Here is a 19,653-nt window from a genome sequence, read left to right on the forward strand (position 1 = left end):
GTCGGCGCGCGCCCGCTGGCTGGACGGACACCCACCAACAGCACTCGCGGCGCAGGAGCCGGCTGAGGGGCTGGAAGCACACCCCGGGCCAGGCCGGCTTTGCGGCCTCACCTCGGCGCGGGTACCCAGACAGCTGGAGAGTCAGCTACCTCCCGCTTGCAGTGGGCCACCCTCACACCCTGTCAGAAAAGTTGTCTCGGTTCCCTGGCCTGAGGAGGCCTCTCCTCGGGTCTGCCTTAGTTACCTGGCGCCTTAGCCAGACCGGAAAGAGCCTTGGGGTGCGCGGAAGGGAGAAGTGATGGAAAGTCCTGTAACGAACGAGGCCAGGTGGGTCCGCGCGTAGGCCCTGTGTCGGGGTGGCCTGAGGTGGCCTTGAGCTGGAATGTAGGCTCTTCGGACTGTCTCGTGTTTCCCTGGGACTTACCTCAGGGCCTGCTACAAGTTTACGGGAACGACAGCTAGCAAGTATTGAACATTTATTATGTACCTGGCACTTCCAAATGCTTTCTCTATAGTAACTCCTTGAACCCTCCTAAGGACCTATGAAGTAGGTATAAATACCACCCTTTTGCAGACCAGAACCTAAGCCCTAATAAAATTGGCCCAATGCCCCGCCGGTAGTAAATGGCAGAGTCGAGATTTCAACCCACCACGCCACCAACTATAGGACTATATTCTTCTGTCGGCTTGAATCCCCTCCGTGGAAAATCTAGCCATGGAAGGTGGAATTGATTTTTGGAAACAGCCTAACGGTAAGTACTCAGAGTTAGAGTCTGTGATAAAGTGTGTTCCTTGCGACACTCACTGTACCTTACTTACACTCTGAAGTCTTAATGAAGTTGGAAAAGGAAATCATACAAGGAGGAAGAACTATAATCTGTCATGAACTGTAGGCATGAGCTTCCGTAGAACCCTGTGGTCTGATAGCATAGCCACTAGCCACATGTGATTCTTGAGCACTTCAAATGTGGCTAGTCCAAACTGAGATGTTTATAGGTGTAAAATACAAACTGGGTTTCGAAGACTTTGTATGTAAAAAAGAATATAGAATATTTTTTAATATTGATTACATGTTGAAATTATATTTTAGGTGTATTGGGTTAAGTAAAATACATTAATTTCACTTGTTTCTTTTTACGTTTTTAATGCGGCTACTGGCAAATTTAAATGACTTACAGAGCTTATATTATACTTCTATTGGACAGCACTGCTCTAGAAACATGACAGTCCCAGCCTACAGATAACAGTTGCTTGAATGGAAAACTGGAAGAAAGACAAGGTAAAAACACAAACTTGAGCCTGGGGTTTCCCAAGACTCGCAGAGGGAATCCCAAGGTCTATGTACTTCTGGTCGATCAAAAAGATTCACAAATAAAATAAGAGTGGAAAGTGGCAGAAGAACCAAAACAAAACTAAGTGCTACTGGTAAAAACCTGTATTTTTTTAAAAGATTTTATTTATTTATTCATGAGAGACACAGAGAGAGAGAGAGGCAGAGACACAGGCAGAGGGAGAAGCAGGTTCCATGCAGGGAGCCCACCGTGGGACTCGATCCTGGAACCCCAGGATCATGCCCCGAGCCGAAGGCAGATGCTCAACTGCTGAGCCACCCAAGTGTCCCGATAAAAACCTGTATTATAGAAATGTGTCGATTGGAATGCTTATTCTTTGTCGCAGGTGGTATGTCAGAGCTAGGTGAGTAGCCAAAACGATATGGTGCTTCCAGCAGCAAATCAGGACAGATATGGAAGAGTAGATGAGTGGGAAAATACTATTATAAATAGGTAACAAACAGAATATTAGTATTGTTTTGCATAATTTTTAAAACTTGGGTTTTTTTTTTTTAAGATTTTATTTATTCATGAGAGACTCAGAGAGAGGCAGAGACACAGGCAGAGGTAGAGGTAGTAGAGGCAGAAGCAGGCTCCATGCAGGGAGCCCGATATGGGACTCAATCCCGGAGCTCCAGGATCATGCCCTGACCCAAAGGCATTCGCTCAATCCCTGAATCACCCAGGCATCCCAAATTTGGTGGTTTTCAAATTATAAAAATAATCGATGCCTGTTATAGCAAGTGAAACAATGCAATGCAAGCGTGTTTTAAAGGCAAAGCCTCCCCCCTCCATTCTACCTGCCTGAGGTAATCAATAGTGTGTACACCTTTGTAAAACATATGCATACACATACACAGGTTCTGTATGTCTATTTTATACACACATTTTCTCCCCTAAAATTAATTAATATGTAGAATGGGGTCTCTGGGATTGAGGGCCAGTGTCTTTTTTCTCCACTTGTACTTCTCTTTCCCATTTTTTCATTCTCTGTGACACACATGAAAGGGAAGAAAGTATTGAAGTCTTTACAAAAATTACACCATTTCTTATACTTCTGCATTTTTCCCCCTCATTCAATGTCTTATATAGAGCCTTCTTCTTCTTTTTTTTTTTTTTTAAGTGAACTCTACTCCCTCCTAACATGGGGCTTGAATTCACAACCCAGGATCATGAGTGGCATGCTCTACCAACTGAGCCAGCCAGATGCCCCTAGTAAAGACCCTTCTGTGTCAACGATATAGATGTAATTGATTCATCATTTCATATTCCTTGCCCTTTTTTTTTTTTTTTTTTTTTAATTTTTCTTTTTATTTATTTATGATAGTCACAGAGAGAGAGAGAGAGAGGCAGAGACACAGGCAGAGGGAGAAGCAGGCTCCATGCACCGGGAGCCTGATGTGGGATTCGATCCCGGGTCTCCAGGATCGCGCCCTGGGCCAAAGGCAGGCGCCAAACCGCTGCGCCACCCAGGGATCCCTTCCTTGCCCTTTTTAAAAAATAGGTTATGTCTGTTCTAATTTGCAAGGGTTTGTGATGTCATCACATTATGAATTTTTTAAAATTTGCTTTTGTCCATTGACTTTATTAATAGTATCTTTGGCCGTACATATAGGACTTTTATGTGGTGGAGTTAAGAGCATCTTGATCGAGTCATTCATTTTCCAGATTTTTTTTTTTTTGAGATTTTATTTATTCACAGAGACAGAGACACAGGCAGAGGGAGAAGCAGGCTCCATGCAGGGAGCCCGACGTGGGACTCGATCCACGGTCTCCAGGATCAGGCCCTGGGCTGCAGGCGGCACTAAACCGCTGCGCCACCGGGGCTGCCCTGTTTTCCAGATTTTTATGTAAATATGTTTTTATAGTGTTTTCATTTTCTGTTTTGGTTTAGTTATCTCCTCCATCCCTTGATTGTAGGTCTAATCTCCCAAATGTTCTTCTAAAACTTTTAAATGTTTTGACAATCACATTTAAATCCTTAATGTAGGGCAGCCCCGGTGGCGCAGCGGTTTAGCGCCACCTGCAGCCCAGGATGTGATCCTGGAGACCGTGGATCGAGTCCCACGTCGGGCTCCTTGCATGGAGCCTGCTTCTCCTTCTGCCTGTGTCTCTGCCTCTCTGTGTGCGTCTCTCATGAATAAATAAATAAATATTTTAAAAAATCATTAATGTATATGGAATTAAGTTTTATATATATATGAAGTAGGGGTCCAAATATTTTTAAACACTTGTAGTTTTACTTTATTTTTAATCTCTGTGCTTAACATGGGACTCAGACTTACAATCCCAAAATCAAGATTCACATGCTCTACCGACTGAGCCAGCCAGGTACCCCAACACTTGTAGTTTTTAATTTTAGGATTAGAAAAAAAAAATTTAGGATTAGAGATTACTTATTTTGTAAAAATCTAAATAAACAACCCAAATCAGCAGCTCTGTGAAGTACACACCAGGCAGTTCTATGTGAATTCAAGAATGAAACTGGAATTAGTAGCCCTGCTACAATGTATGTGTATATGATGTGTATGATGGGAGTACTGAACAAAGGAGGCAGTGTGACAGCTGCTAATCAGTGGGCTCCATAAACCAGCAAAACTTTATGGAAATAACGATGTTCTCAGAACTATAGGGAAGAAGCTAGCATTCTTTTTTTTTTTTTTTTTTTTTGTAAATAATCATTCCTGATTTATCTATTAGAACTCATCATAGCAGTTGTATTTGCTAGGGTTGCTATATAACAAAGTACCAGAGACTCAACAGAAATTTATTTTCTCATAATTCTGGAACTAGAAGTCTGAGATCAAGGTGTCAGCAGAGTTGGTTTCTTCTGAGGCTTTTCCCACTGGCTTGTAGATAGCTGTCATCTCCCTGTATCTTCACTTGGTCTTCCTTCAGTGTGTGTCTGTGTCCTAATTTCTTCTTTATAAGGACATCAATCATTGGATTAGGGCCAACCCACATGACCTCACTTTAACTTAATTATGTCTTTAAGACTATCTTCAAATACAGTCCCATTCTTAAGTACTGGGGGTTAGGACTTCAACGTATGAATGCAGGGAGGGGGAGTGCAGGGGAGACATAATTCAGCTCGTAACAGGAGTTAATAATGCAGTGAATATGATTTTATTTAGTTTTGTTTTTCAAGATTTTATTTATTTATTCATGAGAGACACAGAGAGAGAGAGAAAGAGAGAGGCAGAGACACAGGCAGAGGGAGAAGCAGGCTCCATGCAGGTAGCCTGATGTGGGAGTTGATCCCAGGTCTCCAGGATCAGGCCCTGGGCTGAAGGCGGCGCTAAAACGCTGAGCCATTGGGGCTGCCCTATGATTTTATTTTGAAAAAGCTTCGACAAGATTTTTACATTGAAGATTCTATGTAAAGAAGTAACTAAGTAAGGAACTGTGATTACCAATTTGTTAAATCAAGAACAGATCAATATATGGTGAAGAAACTTAGAGGTAAAAAACAACGGGTAGAACTACAAAGATAGTTTTCTAGAAGAATATAAGGATTGGTGTTAAGAATAATCTTACATTCTTAGAAAATATAGAAGGGATATAGCATAAAATATCTAAACTGATAGGTATATTTGATTTCTTCTAGGTAATGAAAAATCAAAGCATAGAGTTAGACTTAAATGATATCAGGTTGTATATAAAAATATTTTTTTTTTAATTTATTTATGATAGTCACAGAGAGAGAGAGAGAGGCAGAGACACAGGCAGAGGGAGAAGCAGGCTCCATGCACCGGGAGCCCGATGTGGGATTCGATCCCGGGTCTCCAGGATCGCGCCCTGGGCCAAAGGCAGGCGCCAAACCGCTGCGCCACCCAGGGATCCCCTATAAAAATATTTTTAAGTGAATTTCATGTGGATAAGTAAAAGGTATTATATTTATAGGTTAGTGATTCTAAACAGGTGGAGGGACGGCAGGAAAGAATGCCTTTCAGGGATGAGCATATTAAAACTGGGGGTGAAGACAGTGCTTTTTCAAATTATACCTTTTGAAACTTTGATTTTCTATCACCCCTTCCATTCTACCCTGAGAATAACTGCTATAGTGCCCCACTGATTGAACAGAATACATTAAAAAATGTCCACATGTGATAAATTATTCAAACTACACTTATAGGACTATGGTCTTAAAGCTACCTAATATTACCTAAGAAAGGGACCTTAGTGACATATCACCATGTCTGAAAGACCTTAAACCAATATGCTGCTGTGACCAAAGAAGCTATATGTTAAGTGACCTGAACATTAATTAATACTGGACCACAGGACACCTGGGTGGCTCAGTGGTTGAGCGTCTGCCTTTGGCTCAGGGCGTGATCCCGGGGTCCTGGGATCAAGTCCCACATCAGGCTCCCCTTGAGGAGCCTGCTTCTCCCCTCTGCCTGTCTCTGCCTCCCTCTCTGTGTCTCTCATGAATAAATAAAATCTTTAAAAAAAAAAAAAAAAACACTGGGCCAGACACACAGTACCATAAAATTATCTACATTTGCCCTTTGAAAAAGCATCACAGAACTCTGAAGCCCATCCCCCAACAATCAAGAACCAGTGATTATAACCCCTTCATTCTATATATAGAATGGGAAAACTAAAATCCAGAGAAGTTAAAATAACTTGTGTAAATACTCTGAGATAGTGGTGGATCCAGGCACCTAATACTCTTAACTACTTTAGAAACCATTAGTTCCTATTTCTAGTATTTAGGGCTTTTATCCAATATGCAGTATGTTCACTACAACTTAAAAAAAAATGTAGTAAAGCTAAAAAAGGGTCTAAAGAGAAATGAGATAATCAAAAGCATTAACGTTACACTATTCATTTATATCCCAACCTCGTCCAAAAAGGCTTACAAAGACGGAGATAATAATATAGTAAGAAAAAAGATTAAAACAGAAAAAAGAAAATAAAGGTAGGAAAGGAAGATGGAACCAAGAATGCGGCTAGCATACAAAACATTCAACATGAAGTCCTAAACACTTGATGGAAGTGGACCACAAATTAGGCTCTAATTGGTTTAGCACTGATATGAAGAGAAAAATACAGTCTATTGACTATTTAGTGTCTTTAAGGTAAAACCAAACAGCAATTCAGGAAAAGCACAGCTGGGTCCAGAGGAAATTTCTCCCATGCATCATTAAACAGAACATTACGAACTATAATGATGAACACCGTTTACAATATCCACAGCAATTAATTAAATTTCATAGGGATTTTCCTACAGATTGCCAAAGTACAATCCAGAAAAAGCAATTTGCAGAGGCCAATAAAATGCCAGCTACGTACAAGGAAAATCTGGCTTAATCCAGGGAACAGAATTAATAAACACAAGTATACTGAGTACTTTCCAGACTCTCTTTGGTCTGTAAAGAGAGATCAGATATAATTGAAAAATAATAAAAATGAAGATTTTGAGGGGCACCTGGCTGGCTCAGAAAAGCATGAAACTCTTGATCTTGGGTCGAGTTTGAGCCCCACATTGGATATAGAGATTACTTAAATACAAATAAATTGTTTTTTAAAAAATGAAGGTTTTAAAAAAAAAAAAAAAAAAAAAAATGAAGGTTTTGAGAAGTTAAAAAATAATGAAAAGTCCTAAAGGCCAGAAATGTATATAAAGTTAAGGTCCAGATGATTTTCCTTACTAAAGGAAAAGGTTTTTTTTGTTTTTGTTTTTTTTTAGGAAAAGGTTTTTGAAATACATCTAACCTTAAATCTTAAGATTGATGTCATGCCTCTTAATCTCTTGGTTTGCCCATCAGAAACTGAATCCTAGGGACACCTGGGTGACTCAGCGGTTGAGCGTCTACCTTCATTTGGCTTAGGTCATGATCCCAGGGTCCTGGGATTGAGTCCCACAGCAGGCTTCCCGGAGGGAACCTGCCTTTCCCTCTGCCTACGTCTCTGCCTCTCTCTCTGTCTCTCTCATGAATAAATAAATACAATCTTTTTTTTTTTTTAAGATTTTTATTTATTTATTCATGAGAATACACAGAGAGGAGAGAGAGGCAGAGGGAGAAGCAGGCTCCATGCAGGGAGCCCGATCCAGGATCCCAGGTCTCCAGGATCAGGCCCTGGGCTGAAGGTGGCGCTAAACCACTGAGCCACCAGGGCTGCCCAATAAATACAATCTTAGAAGAAAAAAAAAAAAAGAAACTGAATCCTAGGCTCTGTAGGGAAATGATCAATTTAAGAACTTTGTTCTTTTTTTTTTTTTTTTTAAGATTTTATTTATTTATTCATGAGAAAGACAGAGAGAGAGGCAGAGACATAAGCAGAGGGAGAGGCAAGCTCCTTCCGGGAAGCCTGCTGTGGGACTCGATCCCAGGACCCCGGGATCATGACCTGAGCCAAACAAAGGTAGACGCTCAACCGCTGAGTCACCCAGGCGCCCCAAGAATCTTAGGTCTTTTGAAGAGGTTTTGTTTTGGAAAAAAAAATTCTATAGCTATTCCAATTAGCCTTAGAAGACATTTAACCCACACTTGTTTCTGTTCCTATTCCTCACATTAGGCTGTTAGATTCACTTTTGAAATTTTTAAAAACTGGATTACAGACTGGCTTTGAGCCCCAGATCATATGTCTTAGCTGCATATTTAGGGGTTAAAATGCCAGCTTTTGAGACGTTTGAAAAACATTCATACTGTTTCCAACAAGCCTATTAAACACATAAATAGCACCTTGAGACCCCATGAAGTATCATTATTGCTCAAGAAAGGAAATGTGGGAATCCCTGGGTGGCTCAGCGGTTTAGCACCTGCCTTCAGCCCAGGGTGTGATCCTGGAGTCCAAGGATCGAGTCCTACATTGGGCTCCCTGTGTGGAGCCTGCTTCTCCCTTTGCCTGTGTCTCTGCCTCTCTCTGTGTGTGTGTCTCTCATGAATAAATAAAATCCTTAAAAAAAGAAATTAAAAAAAAAAAGAAATATGGCAGGGGCACCTGGGTGCCTCAGTCAGTTAAGCATACGACTCCTGATTTCATCTTAGGTCATAATCTCAGGGTTGTGAGATTGAGCCCCAAGTTATTGGCTCTGAGCTGGGCATGGAGCCTGCTTAAGATTCTTGGTCTCCCTTTACCCCTCCCCTATAATAAAGAAAAATAAAGAAAGGAAATATGGCAGAGAAACAAGGAAAGGGAAAAGTAGAATAAGCCTCTGACTGAAAGCTTCAGGGTATGAGCACTGGAGAAATGAAGCAAAGGAAAAGGTCAACACTCTGAGATGTTGAATTGAGAGCTGGGTTGTTATACTCGCTTCGGCAGCACATATACTAAAAAAAGAGAGCTGGGTTGTATTAGAGGGTGGGGAGGGATAGGGCCATTGTGGCTGCCAATAGCAGAATGTCCAAGATTTGAACTCTGGTCCAATAAGTAGAACAGAATGGTAACTGGATCATTAAGGTAGTCATACTAAGTTGGCAATGGAGAAATCCTCAGGTTCCCAGATGGGCCCCAATCTACAGTAGAGGGGCTCAAGCAAGGCTGGGATGGTTCAGGTAGGACTCCAGGTTACAGTCAAAATCCTTGAAAAGCATGGATTCCGATGGAGTGGGCTGAGTAGCTTGTGTCTCCATGACAAAGTTCATTGGCTGCTTCCGGAGGAGCTCTGGGTCAAAGGCCACACCCCGAAAGAAAGGGTGGACCTGGAAGTGATGCAAGTAACGTAGTCGATGGAGGGGATTCTGGCATAAGAGCTGAAGGCAAATAGAAATGAAGGATGAGGGACTGGAATGGGAAGGGGGCTAAACAGAAAACTGGAGAAGAAGTTCACAGAGCTGTGGAGGGCAGGAAGAAGAATCCAAAAAAGGATTTGAAAGAGAGAGAAACAGACTAATTTGGGGGCAAAGGTGGGAATAAAAAGGTGCTGTATTGACTGGTAGGAGTAACACTCGCCTTCTTTCAGAAGTGATCTGTTCTGGATGGGGAGGATACTTGAAGGATGAGGAACTCAGAAGTCAAATCTGAAGTGCTGTTTAGAGGGTAAGTGGTGAGGGTGGTACTTGATCAAAATGGAACACACCCCCACCCCACCCAGATTATTAGAGGAATGGGGAAATATCACTTCAGCAATAGGGAAGGAGAGAATGAATGGTTTGGTAGTCAAGAAGGAAAATTGTGTTCACCCTTACCTCATGGAGCAGGAGTGAGAGCCCCTGGTTAAGAGAAGATGGGATCTCAGAATCATAGTAGGTCACACTTGACAACATGGCCACATGATCTCTCTCTGCAGCCACTGGGAACTGAGTTAAGGGGGAGGGGGCACGTATCACTGCTTGGCAGGAATAAGGCAAGATTTCCTAAGGTCTTCTTCCCACTACAGGGAAAAGCCTCTCTCTTTGCCCGACATCCCTACCATTCTCTCACCTTCCCAGTTGCCAGAGAGAAAAGCAAGACACCCAGGGACCACCAATCAGCAGCATGGTTGTAAGGCCCTCCACTCAGGACCTCTGGGGCTAGATTTGAAGGACAGTTGTCACTGGTATCAATTGGCTATCCTCCAACCAATGCTTACCCACCAGCTTTAGCCCCTCTCTCACCCATGTACTGAAGAGTGCCACAAATAGTATAGGCTCGGGCTCCCTGGGGTAGGTGGCGAGACAGACCAAAATCTGTCAGTTTCAGATGGCCTGTGAAAGATAAGGCAACAGCACCACTCTGTTCCTCCCCTTATTAGCCATGACTTATTCCCAAACTGAGGGTACCTCTCATTCTGGAGCTAGGAAAAGAAAAGGACTTACCTTGTTCATCCAGAAGGATATTCTCCATCTGAAAAATCACAGGTGAGAAGTTATTAGTCATCCTCTTCCTTCCAACCCTCTTTCATCATGTATACCTACCTCCCAGCTGAGAAAGATGCCCTATTCAGCATTCAAGCCTATACTTTGATGGCCCTTGCCCAAATCCTTAGTGGCTTATGAGGGCCCTAAGGTCAGCTGTTCTCAGCCCCTCCCCCCTCCGCCTACTTAGATCTGTTGAAACTTCTGAGGCCCCACTTTAGATAAAGAAAAAAAGCACATAACTCTACCTTCACATCTCGATGGATAATGCCCAAGTCATGGAGGTAACCTGTGGATGACAGCAAGTATGGGGTGTGCTAAAGCTCTCCTATGTTTCCAGATTCCCTAATAGTTCCCATCCCATTCCTATCCTAGTTCTTTGACCTCCAGGGTTAATATCAGTTCTCTCTGCCCCTCCCTCTTAATTCTTCCCTCATTTCCATTACCATTCCTGTTTCACTTACACAGCACCAGAACCAGTTCAGCAGCAAAGAGGCGGATGGAAGCCTCAGCAAAGCAGCCAACAGAGGACCAGAGGGAGTACAGATCTGTACTGCAGTAGCTGCACACTGCAAAGTACCAGAAGTCTAGGCAATATTAGAGGGTTACTGTGTCTGGGCTCAAAGCATTTTATTTTAGGCTTCTTGCCCAAACTCATGCCACCTATTGTTCCCTCTCCCTTTGAGAGATAAAAGTGCTCTGGGAAGGAAAACAGTGCAAAGGGAGAACAAGCCAAAGGGATGGGTAATCTCAGGTGGAGAGTACAACAGAAGGACTCTTGGGAATGAGGAGAAACCAGTCACTCACTAATGAAGAGGTGCCGTTTTCCCTGCCAGCTGTCCCCCAAACTGTGTACAAAAGGATGCTTGATCTGTCGCTAGGAATGAAGAAAACAGGAAGTTACGGAGGAAAAAGGTCATTGGGGATCAAGGCGGCCAAGAAGTCAGGATTTACCTAGTTGTGCAGAAAAGGAGCTGCTGCCCCACCTCTTGGTTCAGGTGAACTAAATCCCAAAACCAGCAGGATACTGAGAAACACCTAAGACATGCTGGAGGGACATACTAGACACGGAAGGACCTAGAATTAACTGATAACTACTTTTCCCAGGATCTACTTTGGTTGAAGCAGAGGGAGGGGACAGAACCAGGAAGAGCAGGACAGTTGGACCGGAAAGGTGCTTTCTCCACCTGCGGTTTAGTTCTTCCTAGGATCCATTCCTGGGCTCTGTGCATACCTGGATGCTAACTTCCTCTTTGCATTGCCTCAGGATGTCTCTCTGTAGGACCTTTACCTTGGGCACCACCTATAAAAGGAGAGGAGTGATGACTCCTATAGGTTATGCCCACCATACCTTTCTGAAATCAAGATTGGAGGCAGGGACTAGAGAATGATGTGGAAGAGTACCTGGATCCCTACCTTCACTGCAAATACTGCTTTCTGGCCACAATCTAGCACTTTGAGGACTGTTCCAAAGGAGCCTTTAGCCACAAGGCCTAAAATCTGTAGAGAAATGGAGTAGGGCTGTTGAAACTCTAGACACTTCTAGATATCTCCCCAAGACTGATACCCCTTCCAGGGACTGACCTACCTTCAGCTGGTGATGCCCCCTCAGGGGCCTAATGGGAAACTCCGGCAGAAAAAGGTTGACGAACTGAGGCACTGGCCACTCAGACAGAGGCTTCTCTATTAGCAATGGGGCCAGCTCCGGGGGTTCCTGGTGTAGGCACTGATGTCTCCGTAGTCCCCACAACTCTTCCAGACCTGACCTGGTAGTCCCCACACCTGACCAGAGGCTCTTCCAGCCTCGGACCCAGGCACCCTGGATGTTGCCACCCTGCTAAGAACCAAGGGAGCCACTCTAAACCTCTACCCTTGAGGCATTACAAGTTCTGCCCATCTTAGAAGGTATACCCTCAAATCCCAATCTTAGAGATATGTTTTTGAGCACCAGGCAAATTTACCATTGCTCTTGCTTTAGGCCAAGGCCTAGATTTCCTGGATATGATTCAAATCCTGTAGAAAAGCAGTATTTGGACACTTTCCCTTTGAGGCATCAGAAATTCAGCCTGTGCCTCTTACTATGGGGTTGGGATATTTTCACAGCATAGCCTCCTGTTCCACCTCCACTATGGGCATCATTAACATTCTCCGCACCAGTCAGTTCCTAGGCCTTAAGCCCATACCCCTTCACCTCCCCTAAATAGGCTGCCAGAGCCCCACAGCCTACCTTATGAGAAGCAGCCACCGGGGCATGTTGCCCCTGCCGACAGCTCACTGTTCCCATTCAAAGCCTCTGCTTCCTCTCTCCTCCTGCTAAATCTGCTGTCTGTTACATAAGCAATTCCTCCCCTTATGCTACATTACACATGAGCCCCGCCTCTTCCTTGTTGTTCATGACTAGAGATGCAAATTGCTGCAGCCTAACCCCACTCTTATCCTCAAATCCTATCCCCCACCCCCACCCCAGTTATGAATAGGCTCATAGCCAGCACTAAAATGTGCAGAGACCTATTAGGGGGCCAGCGTCAAACCAGAGCTGGGAAGTATCCATGATATAGTTTCACAGGAGGGAAGAGGCCATCCTCAGAGTAACAGCTAAAGGATATGTCTTGGGTTGATGGGGAGGGACGGACACAGGTTGAACCCATATGCACTTAACACACCAAAAAAAAAAAAAAAAAAAAAAATCAACTTTAAATATATTTTTCTCTTTGTTTTCTTTCCATTCTCCAGGACATACCCCAAGGGGACCCATGGCCAGCCCTGGCACCTATTGCCATCTTCCCAAGTGAACTTGGCACAGATTGAAAAGGGGCTGATTTCCCCCCAGAACCCTAATACCTCTCATACAAGGCAGTGAAATGAGGAACAGATCAGCTCCTCCCCTCAAGTTTCCAGCACAGAGGGAGAGCAGTTACACTTAGAAATATATATTTATGTATTTATATATAGGTCTATAAAAATTTATCACACTTGATCAGAACTGTCCCTCCCACCCTTTCAGTTGCCCCCAAGGGAACCAGATCCTGATCCTGGACCCATTCCCTGGGTCTTGCTCTCTTGATGCCTCTGGCCCTTGGCCTGCTGATCAGTGTGAGGTAGAACTCAGCATTATTATCCACCGTATTCTGCAGGGAACAGGCCAGCTGTTAAAAAAGCACTGCCTCTCTCCACAGTACCCCGTGGTCTCCCAACCCCCCCAAATCCTGATAGGTGAAGGGAGACGCCTCCCACCCCACAAGTCCCTGGGGCCTGAGCCAGAGTCAGATCCTGTACTGCAGCCACTCTTGGATGCTGGATCACTTGCGCCTGCCAAAGATGGACTTCTTGCCAGGGTTCTTGTTGCCCACACTTAAACCGATGAGGAGCCGGGCTTTCTCCTCCTCTTCTTGCTGCTGCATGTTGAGGTCTGATTTAGTTTCTAGCTTTCCTCGGACCTCAGACCCTGTTGCAGGCTTCAGCCTTAGCTTCTCTTTGATTACCTAATAAGTTAGGAGAAGGGAAGCATTAGTGGGATAAGCAAAATAAATCAATGTGAACCAAATCAATAAAGATTTATTAAGCTTACATGAAGACACAATGGGGCAATTCAAATTATAAAATTATCTCTGCTGTTAAGAAGCTTACAGTCTAATTAGAACCCATTCTGAACCTGAAGTTGCATCAGCCCTCAGTTTCCTAAAAATCAACAGTAGTTAACATATATGAAACACTCAGTAAACATTTAATTTAGTCATCTGACCAAAGTCATGGAGAGGGCAGCTCACTTCATTCACCCGTCCATTCCCAAGGCTGCTTGTCCTACATATGTCCTACAATGAAATGCTCCTGAGCCCAGGATCTGTTTGCCAGCCCCTGCTAACCAAAGAGCCATGAATTCTGCCGGGATACCTGGGCAACTAGGGCTTTGCGGCTGTCCCTCTTGACAGCCATGGCAAAGTCTAGCCATGTCCATGTGTTGTTATGGTACTCCAGACAGGGCAGCACCAGGTTAAGGTCACCCCAATCCACACTGTTTTTCTCACCCTGCAAGAGAAGGAGGGGAAGAGGACAGAGAAAAGAAGAATGAAAAGATACATTAGCTGCCATTTTTAGTTCAAGCTAGTACTTGAGTCGGAAGTCTAGTACTTTCCTACAGCAGCAATTTACAGATACTGATTCCCCTTACCTCATCCTGTAATGGTTCTGACTCCTGAAGGCAGTAGAGGGAATAGCAGATTATCACCCATAGACCAACTTCACAAACCAGATTGTCCATGACTAACTTTAATCTCTGATCTTATCTGGCTCCCTTCCCACCCTGTTCTAGAAAGTACTAGGGAGGAACAGACCTTGTAGCTGACACACAGAGGAACCTGTGGAATCTTTATGTAGATGAAGGAGTTGTTCATGGCAGCTCGCTCTTTCATCTTGTCAATATCATCCACAGGGTGCTAGGAGAGGCAGGAAAGGAGTGTGAGTCCCTGAAACCATCAGAAGAAACTCAGGAAAGGAGATGTCTCCATCTCCTTTCATCCCTGGAAAAGACTGAAAACATCCCCAGCTGGCCCAAACAGAGAACCTCAGGACTGTCCCATCTCTCCATGATCAGGGGCATGTCTGGTACCTCAGGTACTTTCCGAAATGATCTTCTGACACCAGAACTCCGGTTTAAGCCTTGTGCCACACCCTTCCCAGGGCCCAGTGGTGCTGCATCATCTGTAGCAATCAGCTGCCGAGGCTTCACCACTGGTATTCCTATGAAAATGCAAGCATACCAGCTGCTATCCTCTTTTTGAAGCTTTAGCTATCTCTGGGGCCACTACCCCAGTCTTCTGGAGCTCCACCATAAAAGTTCTCACCAGTAGTCACCAGTTTGGACTTATCTTCTTCATCACCAACCTCATCATCTTCCACACTTCGGCCAGGAAAGAAAAAGCCCATTATTCTATGAAAGAACTGGTGTGTCAGCTGGATGGTGAGAGGCACCACATTTACCTAAAGAGGAAAAAGGCTGAAGAAGCAATTAAGCTCAGATATCATCCCTCAGTTTACCTACCCCTAACATAGTATAACAACACACAGCTTTTGAGTGCCCTTTGTTTCTGGATCCCCAAAGGACTATATATTAACCTCAAAGTGTTCCTTAACAGAAATACCCCCAACAGGGGGCCGGACTTTGCTGAAGAGGCGGAGGGCGAGCTGTCGCCCAGACTGGCAGGAACTCTGGGGCCGCAGGACTACCTGTAGGATAAAGAGTGATAAATCAACCCACAAATCCATGCAGACTAAAAGGAAAAGCAATAGTCTTGCTAAGCTGGACAAACGTTCAACCTCTCAGATCACCACACTGTTTCCCATATTGGATTTATGTGGAAGGGCCCTTACAAATGGGCCCCTCCCTGTGTTAGGGGGCGCCTGGGTGGCTCAATCAGCTAAGCATCTAACTCTTGATTTCAGCTCATGATCTCAGGGCTGAGATCAAGCACCACATTGGGCTCCATGCTGAGCACAGAGTCCGCTTAGGATTCTCTCTTTTCTTCTCACTCTGCCCCTCCCCTCACTCATGCTCACTCTCTCTCTCTCTAAAATAAAAAATATCTTAAAAATGCCCTATGTTAGGAAGCATGAGAATGGGATAGGAATGAGGAAATAAGACTTGCCTTATAAACTGCATTGGGGAGGAGGTTGTTCATAGTGAACCAGCCCAACTCCAGAAGATGTTCTGCTGTGTCATCAGACTTATTCACCTATAAAGACAGATTTCCACACACACACATACTATAAATAAGCCTTTTATCAGGAGCTTGCTAGAGGATTGCTACATGTTCTGTTTTCAGGTTCTCCATATGTTTAATCCCAACCTTTAGTATCTCTTTCAATTCCATACAATCAACTCACTCTTTAATCCAGAGTTTCTCGTGGGCACTACTGGCAAGGCCACTAAATGCCAGTAGTACTTCCCAGTCACTGTGATATTCAAAAATAGTCTCACATTGGGATCCCTGGGTGGCGCAGCGGTTTGGCGCCTGCCTTTGGCCCAGGGCGCGATCCTGGAGACCCGGGATCGAATCCCACATCGGGCTCCCGGTGCATGGAGCCTGCTTCTCCCTCTGCCTGTGTCTCTGCCTCTCTCTCTCTCTCTCTCTCTCTCTCTCTCTGTGACTATCATAAATAAATAAAAAGATTAAAAAAAAAATAGTCTCACATATTTCCAAACTTCCAGAGGGAAAGGGTACAGAATAATGAATCATGTTTTCTCCTCCATGCCATTGGTTACTTATTGCAGGAAAGCTGAATGTCAGTATAGAATTAACAATTCTATTCCAGGGTAGCCCGGGTGGCTCGGCGATTTAGCGCCGCCTTCAGCCCAGGGAGTGATCCTAGAGACCCAGGATCTAGTCCCACGTCGGGCTCCCTGCATGGAGTCTGCTTCTCCCTCTGCCTGTGTCTCTGCCTCTCTCTCTCTCTCTGTGTGTCTCTCATGAATAAATAAAATCTTAAAAAAAAAAAAAAATTCTATTCCAAGTTGGACTTGGACGATTACTTCCCTCTGGGCCATATTTCTAGGGATAATCTTATTCGATGAAAGAAGCATTTGTTCAAACTCATCTATATCTGTATTATTTTATAGTATAAACAGTTGTGTCCAAGAGGGATCTGTGCTCATGTCTCTATCATTAATATCATCATTAGCCTCTTTGTATCTCTTTCTGTAAGACTTCTGAGATAAATCAATGCCTTTCAATATGCTGCTTTTGTATGACCATATATACCCGATACCTTGCTGTAGAGGAACCGCTGCAGCTCCAGTTCAGCAATTCCTAGCTGTCCATCTTCCTCTGTCAAGCGCCATCGTGCCTGAGCAAAGTAGAACTCAGTGCGACGGACCACACTCACATCTTCTTGTTGCTTTCGCAACTCCATCTTATTGGCCTGCTGCAATTGGAAGTCCTTAAAACACCTATAAATGGACAGGAGGGCCAAAGCCAATAAGGGTAACGGCATTTGGGTCGGGAGTAGAGTGGAATGAGATAAACCCAGAAATGGACCTATTTTGGAACAGGTATTCCCTAAATTTTTTTCACTGGATTCATTGCTTCTCACATCTGGGGCCTGGAAGAATAAGTTCCATCTTTTAGTTCTGTAGCTGCTGCTGGTTTTTTTTTTTGTTTGTTTTTTGTTTTTTTAAGTATGCTCTATGCCTAATGTGAGACTTGAACTCATGATCCTGAGATCAAGAGTCACACGCTCCACTGAGCCAGCCAGGTGCTCCCCATAGCTAATAAAGTAGTCTCTGCCTGTTAATAAACCCCTACAGGGATCCCTGGGTGGCGCAGCGGTTTGGCGCCTGCCTTTGGCCCAGGACGCGATCCTGGAGACCCGGGATCGAATCCCACGTCGGGCTCCCGGTGCATGGAGCCTGCTTCTCCCTCTGCCTGTGTCTCTGCCTCTCTCTCTCTCTCTCTCTCTCTCTGTGACTATCATAAATAAATAAAAATTTAGAAAAAAATAAAAAAATAAACCCCTACAATTGTAACTGCAATTGTGTTCCTTACTGATCAACTTCAAGTCATTTTATTTTCAGAGACACTTGGGTGGCTCAGTTGTTGGGGGTCTGCCTTTGGCTCAGGTCATGATCCTGGGGTCCTGGGATCAAGTCTCACTTCAGGCTCCCCACAGGGAGCCTGCTTCTCCCTCTGCCTATGTCTCTGTCTCTCTCTCTGACTGTCATGAATAAATAAATCTTAAAAAAAAAAAAAAGACATTTTATTTTCAGTTCACCTGCATAGTTGCAAGGCCACAAAAGTGATCTTTCCAAACCATCTGATTTTCCCCTTTCCCAGGAGGTACTCTAATAAGAAGACAAAGGAAGGGCTCTCCTGTTCTCAATTCTTGGCCAAGTCCAGCAAGACTCATTCAGGAACTGCCCAAATCTACATCAGCCTTTGATAATGCACACTAGACCTAAAGACTATCATAACATGGGCAAAGAAGAGAAATCAATCCTAGCTGGCGTTCTGGAAAAAGAGAAAGAATGCTGTGGCACCTGATGAGAATATTAAGCTCTTCACTTTCCAGCTGTAGGCTAGCCTTCTCCTGGTTTAGCTGCAACTGGAGCTTTTGGTTCAGGTCAAGCAGGTTCTCATTCTTGCTGTCATCCTGCAAAGACTAGGGAACCAGGACAGGAGAGACTGAGAGGAGATCTCCCTTGTCCTAGGAGAACACCCTCTCAGACTGCCCTGATAACTACCTTCATGATAGAATATATCTGCTTTTCCAGCTGCCGTATCTGGGCCACATGCTGCCGCACAGCCTCTTGCAAATGTAATATGCTGCTACGTTGTTCCTCAGGATTGCTAGATATCTCAAGCTGGAACCTGACCCGCTGCTTCTTCTCACTGTGTTCCTGAAGGAATGGAAAAGGAGATGAACAAGATTTTTTAATAGACAAGTCTTGCAGTAAAGTGAAACAGAGAAAGAAACAAGGAATAAGGATCTCTTCTGGAAAGCTTACCTGTATCTGTCACCATTAGTAACAAGTGTAAGGGGTAGGCCAATGCAGAAGTAGTAAAAATTTCACAGTAAGCCAGTCCCACAGGGTAGGGATGGAGGTGATAGTGGGAACTAGTTACTGTTCTTAGAGATATTGAAGTGACTGAGTAGAGAACTAACCAAAAAAAAAAAAAAAGTAAACAAGCTCTATAGTCTTCGGAACACTCAGACCTTTCCTAGATAAGTGAAATTTCAATGGCTGCTGTTGACTAACAGGATGTACCAACCCCAAGGTCCTTTCTTCAATTTGAAGCATGGCTTTTCTTACTGGACACCAAATATAGCACAAGGTCAATGGGTTCCTATGGCTAACTGGCATTCTACAGGGGCACATTGCTCACCTTCCGCTTGGGTTCTACGTGAAGCAGCAGGTTGTTGACAATGTCCAGGATCATAGCATACTGAGCCGGGTTGGTAGAGATTTCCAGCTCATGATGAATAAGGGTGAAGGTATCCACAGCCCCTATGTAATTGTTAGCAGCTAAGTAAGAAACTCAAGTTTCTATCTACCCCACCTTCTAACCCATATTTGGAACCACTCCTGTTAGTTAACGCCATAGAAATGGATCAGTGAGAGATCCTTATGGGTAGGAAATATGTTTGCTTATTTTAGAATCAAACAATACCAATTTACCCCAGTTTCCCTCCAAGAGTACAGTTTATTGTCTTATGGCAAAACTTACATAACGTAGAGCAAAGTGAAAATGTTAATGCCCAGTCCACAGTGGGACTTTTAATAACACTACTAACTCAAAACCACTAAGGAAATAACACGAGTTCCCTAGTTCCCTTCTAAAAGCCTTTCAAGCCCTAAATACCTTCGTGTTTCTTTAGGAGATCTTCCTTTTCCTGGTTCTCATGGACCTCAGGTGGCTTAATCTGAGTTGCTAGTTCAGGATCAATGTCATGGCTGTAACTAATATAGTACATTCGGCAGCTACAGCGTGAAATGATCCGCTGGACTTGCTGGGCTTGTTGCGCCTCAGCTGGCTGGTTCCAAT

General features: G+C 44.0%; 2 protein-coding genes and 1 long non-coding RNA gene across 19 annotated transcripts in view; 1 reads left to right on the plus strand and 2 right to left on the minus strand.

The window, feature by feature from the left end:
• Position 1: 1 nt before the first annotated feature.
• LOC112677665 (uncharacterized) lies at positions 2-10,814 on the plus strand. Of its 2 annotated transcripts, none has more exons than XR_003147135.3 (5): positions 2-752; positions 1,206-1,279; positions 9,244-9,320; positions 10,015-10,120; positions 10,586-10,814. It is a non-coding gene; the product is annotated as an uncharacterized LOC112677665 (long non-coding RNA). The 2 variants fall into 2 exon arrangements; XR_004819131.2 differs by having other exon boundaries at positions 2-327.
• On the minus strand, positions 2,394-12,669 carry RSKR (ribosomal protein S6 kinase related). Of its 13 annotated transcripts, XR_007413042.1 has the most exons (13): positions 12,345-12,669; positions 11,706-11,954; positions 11,522-11,617; positions 11,352-11,420; positions 10,925-10,994; positions 10,582-10,704; positions 10,366-10,406; positions 10,079-10,106; positions 9,878-9,967; positions 9,705-9,793; positions 9,470-9,580; positions 9,234-9,309; positions 8,975-9,034 (listed from the first exon to the last, which is right to left on the minus strand). XR_007413042.1 is itself a non-coding variant. In XM_049114246.1 (12 exons), the coding sequence occupies exons 1-12, from the start codon at positions 12,399-12,401 to the stop codon at positions 4,143-4,145; spliced, it is 1,134 nt and encodes a 377-aa protein (XP_048970203.1). In that variant the 5' UTR covers positions 12,402-12,669; the 3' UTR covers positions 2,394-4,142. The 13 variants fall into 13 exon arrangements, 12 of the variants coding, with proteins under 12 accessions (XP_048970203.1, XP_048970201.1, XP_025332181.1 ...); XM_049114246.1 differs by lacking the exons at positions 8,975-9,034; positions 9,234-9,309 and adding an exon at positions 2,394-4,253; XM_049114244.1 differs by lacking the exon at positions 9,234-9,309 and having other exon boundaries at positions 7,574-9,034; positions 11,706-11,883.
• A 135-nt stretch (positions 12,670-12,804) lies between these two features.
• Positions 12,805-19,653, minus strand: part of BLTP2 (bridge-like lipid transfer protein family member 2) — a 29,969-nt gene continuing 23,120 nt past the window's right edge. The window contains exons 28-39 of one of the 4 annotated variants that reach the window (XM_049114239.1): positions 19,471-19,653; positions 18,994-19,115; positions 18,351-18,506; positions 18,147-18,268; positions 16,880-17,060; positions 15,756-15,846; positions 15,230-15,336; positions 14,959-15,094; positions 14,724-14,854; positions 14,449-14,550; positions 14,009-14,143; positions 12,805-13,599 (exon numbers count right to left, since the gene is read on the minus strand). In XM_049114239.1, coding sequence (XP_048970196.1) covers positions 13,417-13,599; positions 14,009-14,143; positions 14,449-14,550; positions 14,724-14,854; positions 14,959-15,094; positions 15,230-15,336; positions 15,756-15,846; positions 16,880-17,060; positions 18,147-18,268; positions 18,351-18,506; positions 18,994-19,115; positions 19,471-19,653 — 1,649 coding nt within the window. In that variant the 3' untranslated portion in view covers positions 12,805-13,416. Of the gene's footprint in view, positions 13,600-14,008; positions 14,144-14,448; positions 14,551-14,723; positions 14,855-14,958; positions 15,111-15,229; positions 15,341-15,755; positions 15,847-16,879; positions 17,061-18,146; positions 18,269-18,350; positions 18,507-18,993; positions 19,116-19,470 lie in introns of those variants that run through there. The other 3 variants (XM_025476391.3, XR_007413040.1, XR_007413041.1) reach the window with 3 other exon arrangements.

Source organism: Canis lupus, chromosome 9, assembly GCF_003254725.2.
Source record: "Canis lupus dingo isolate Sandy chromosome 9, ASM325472v2, whole genome shotgun sequence".
NCBI lineage: Eukaryota > Metazoa > Chordata > Mammalia > Carnivora > Canidae > Canis > Canis lupus.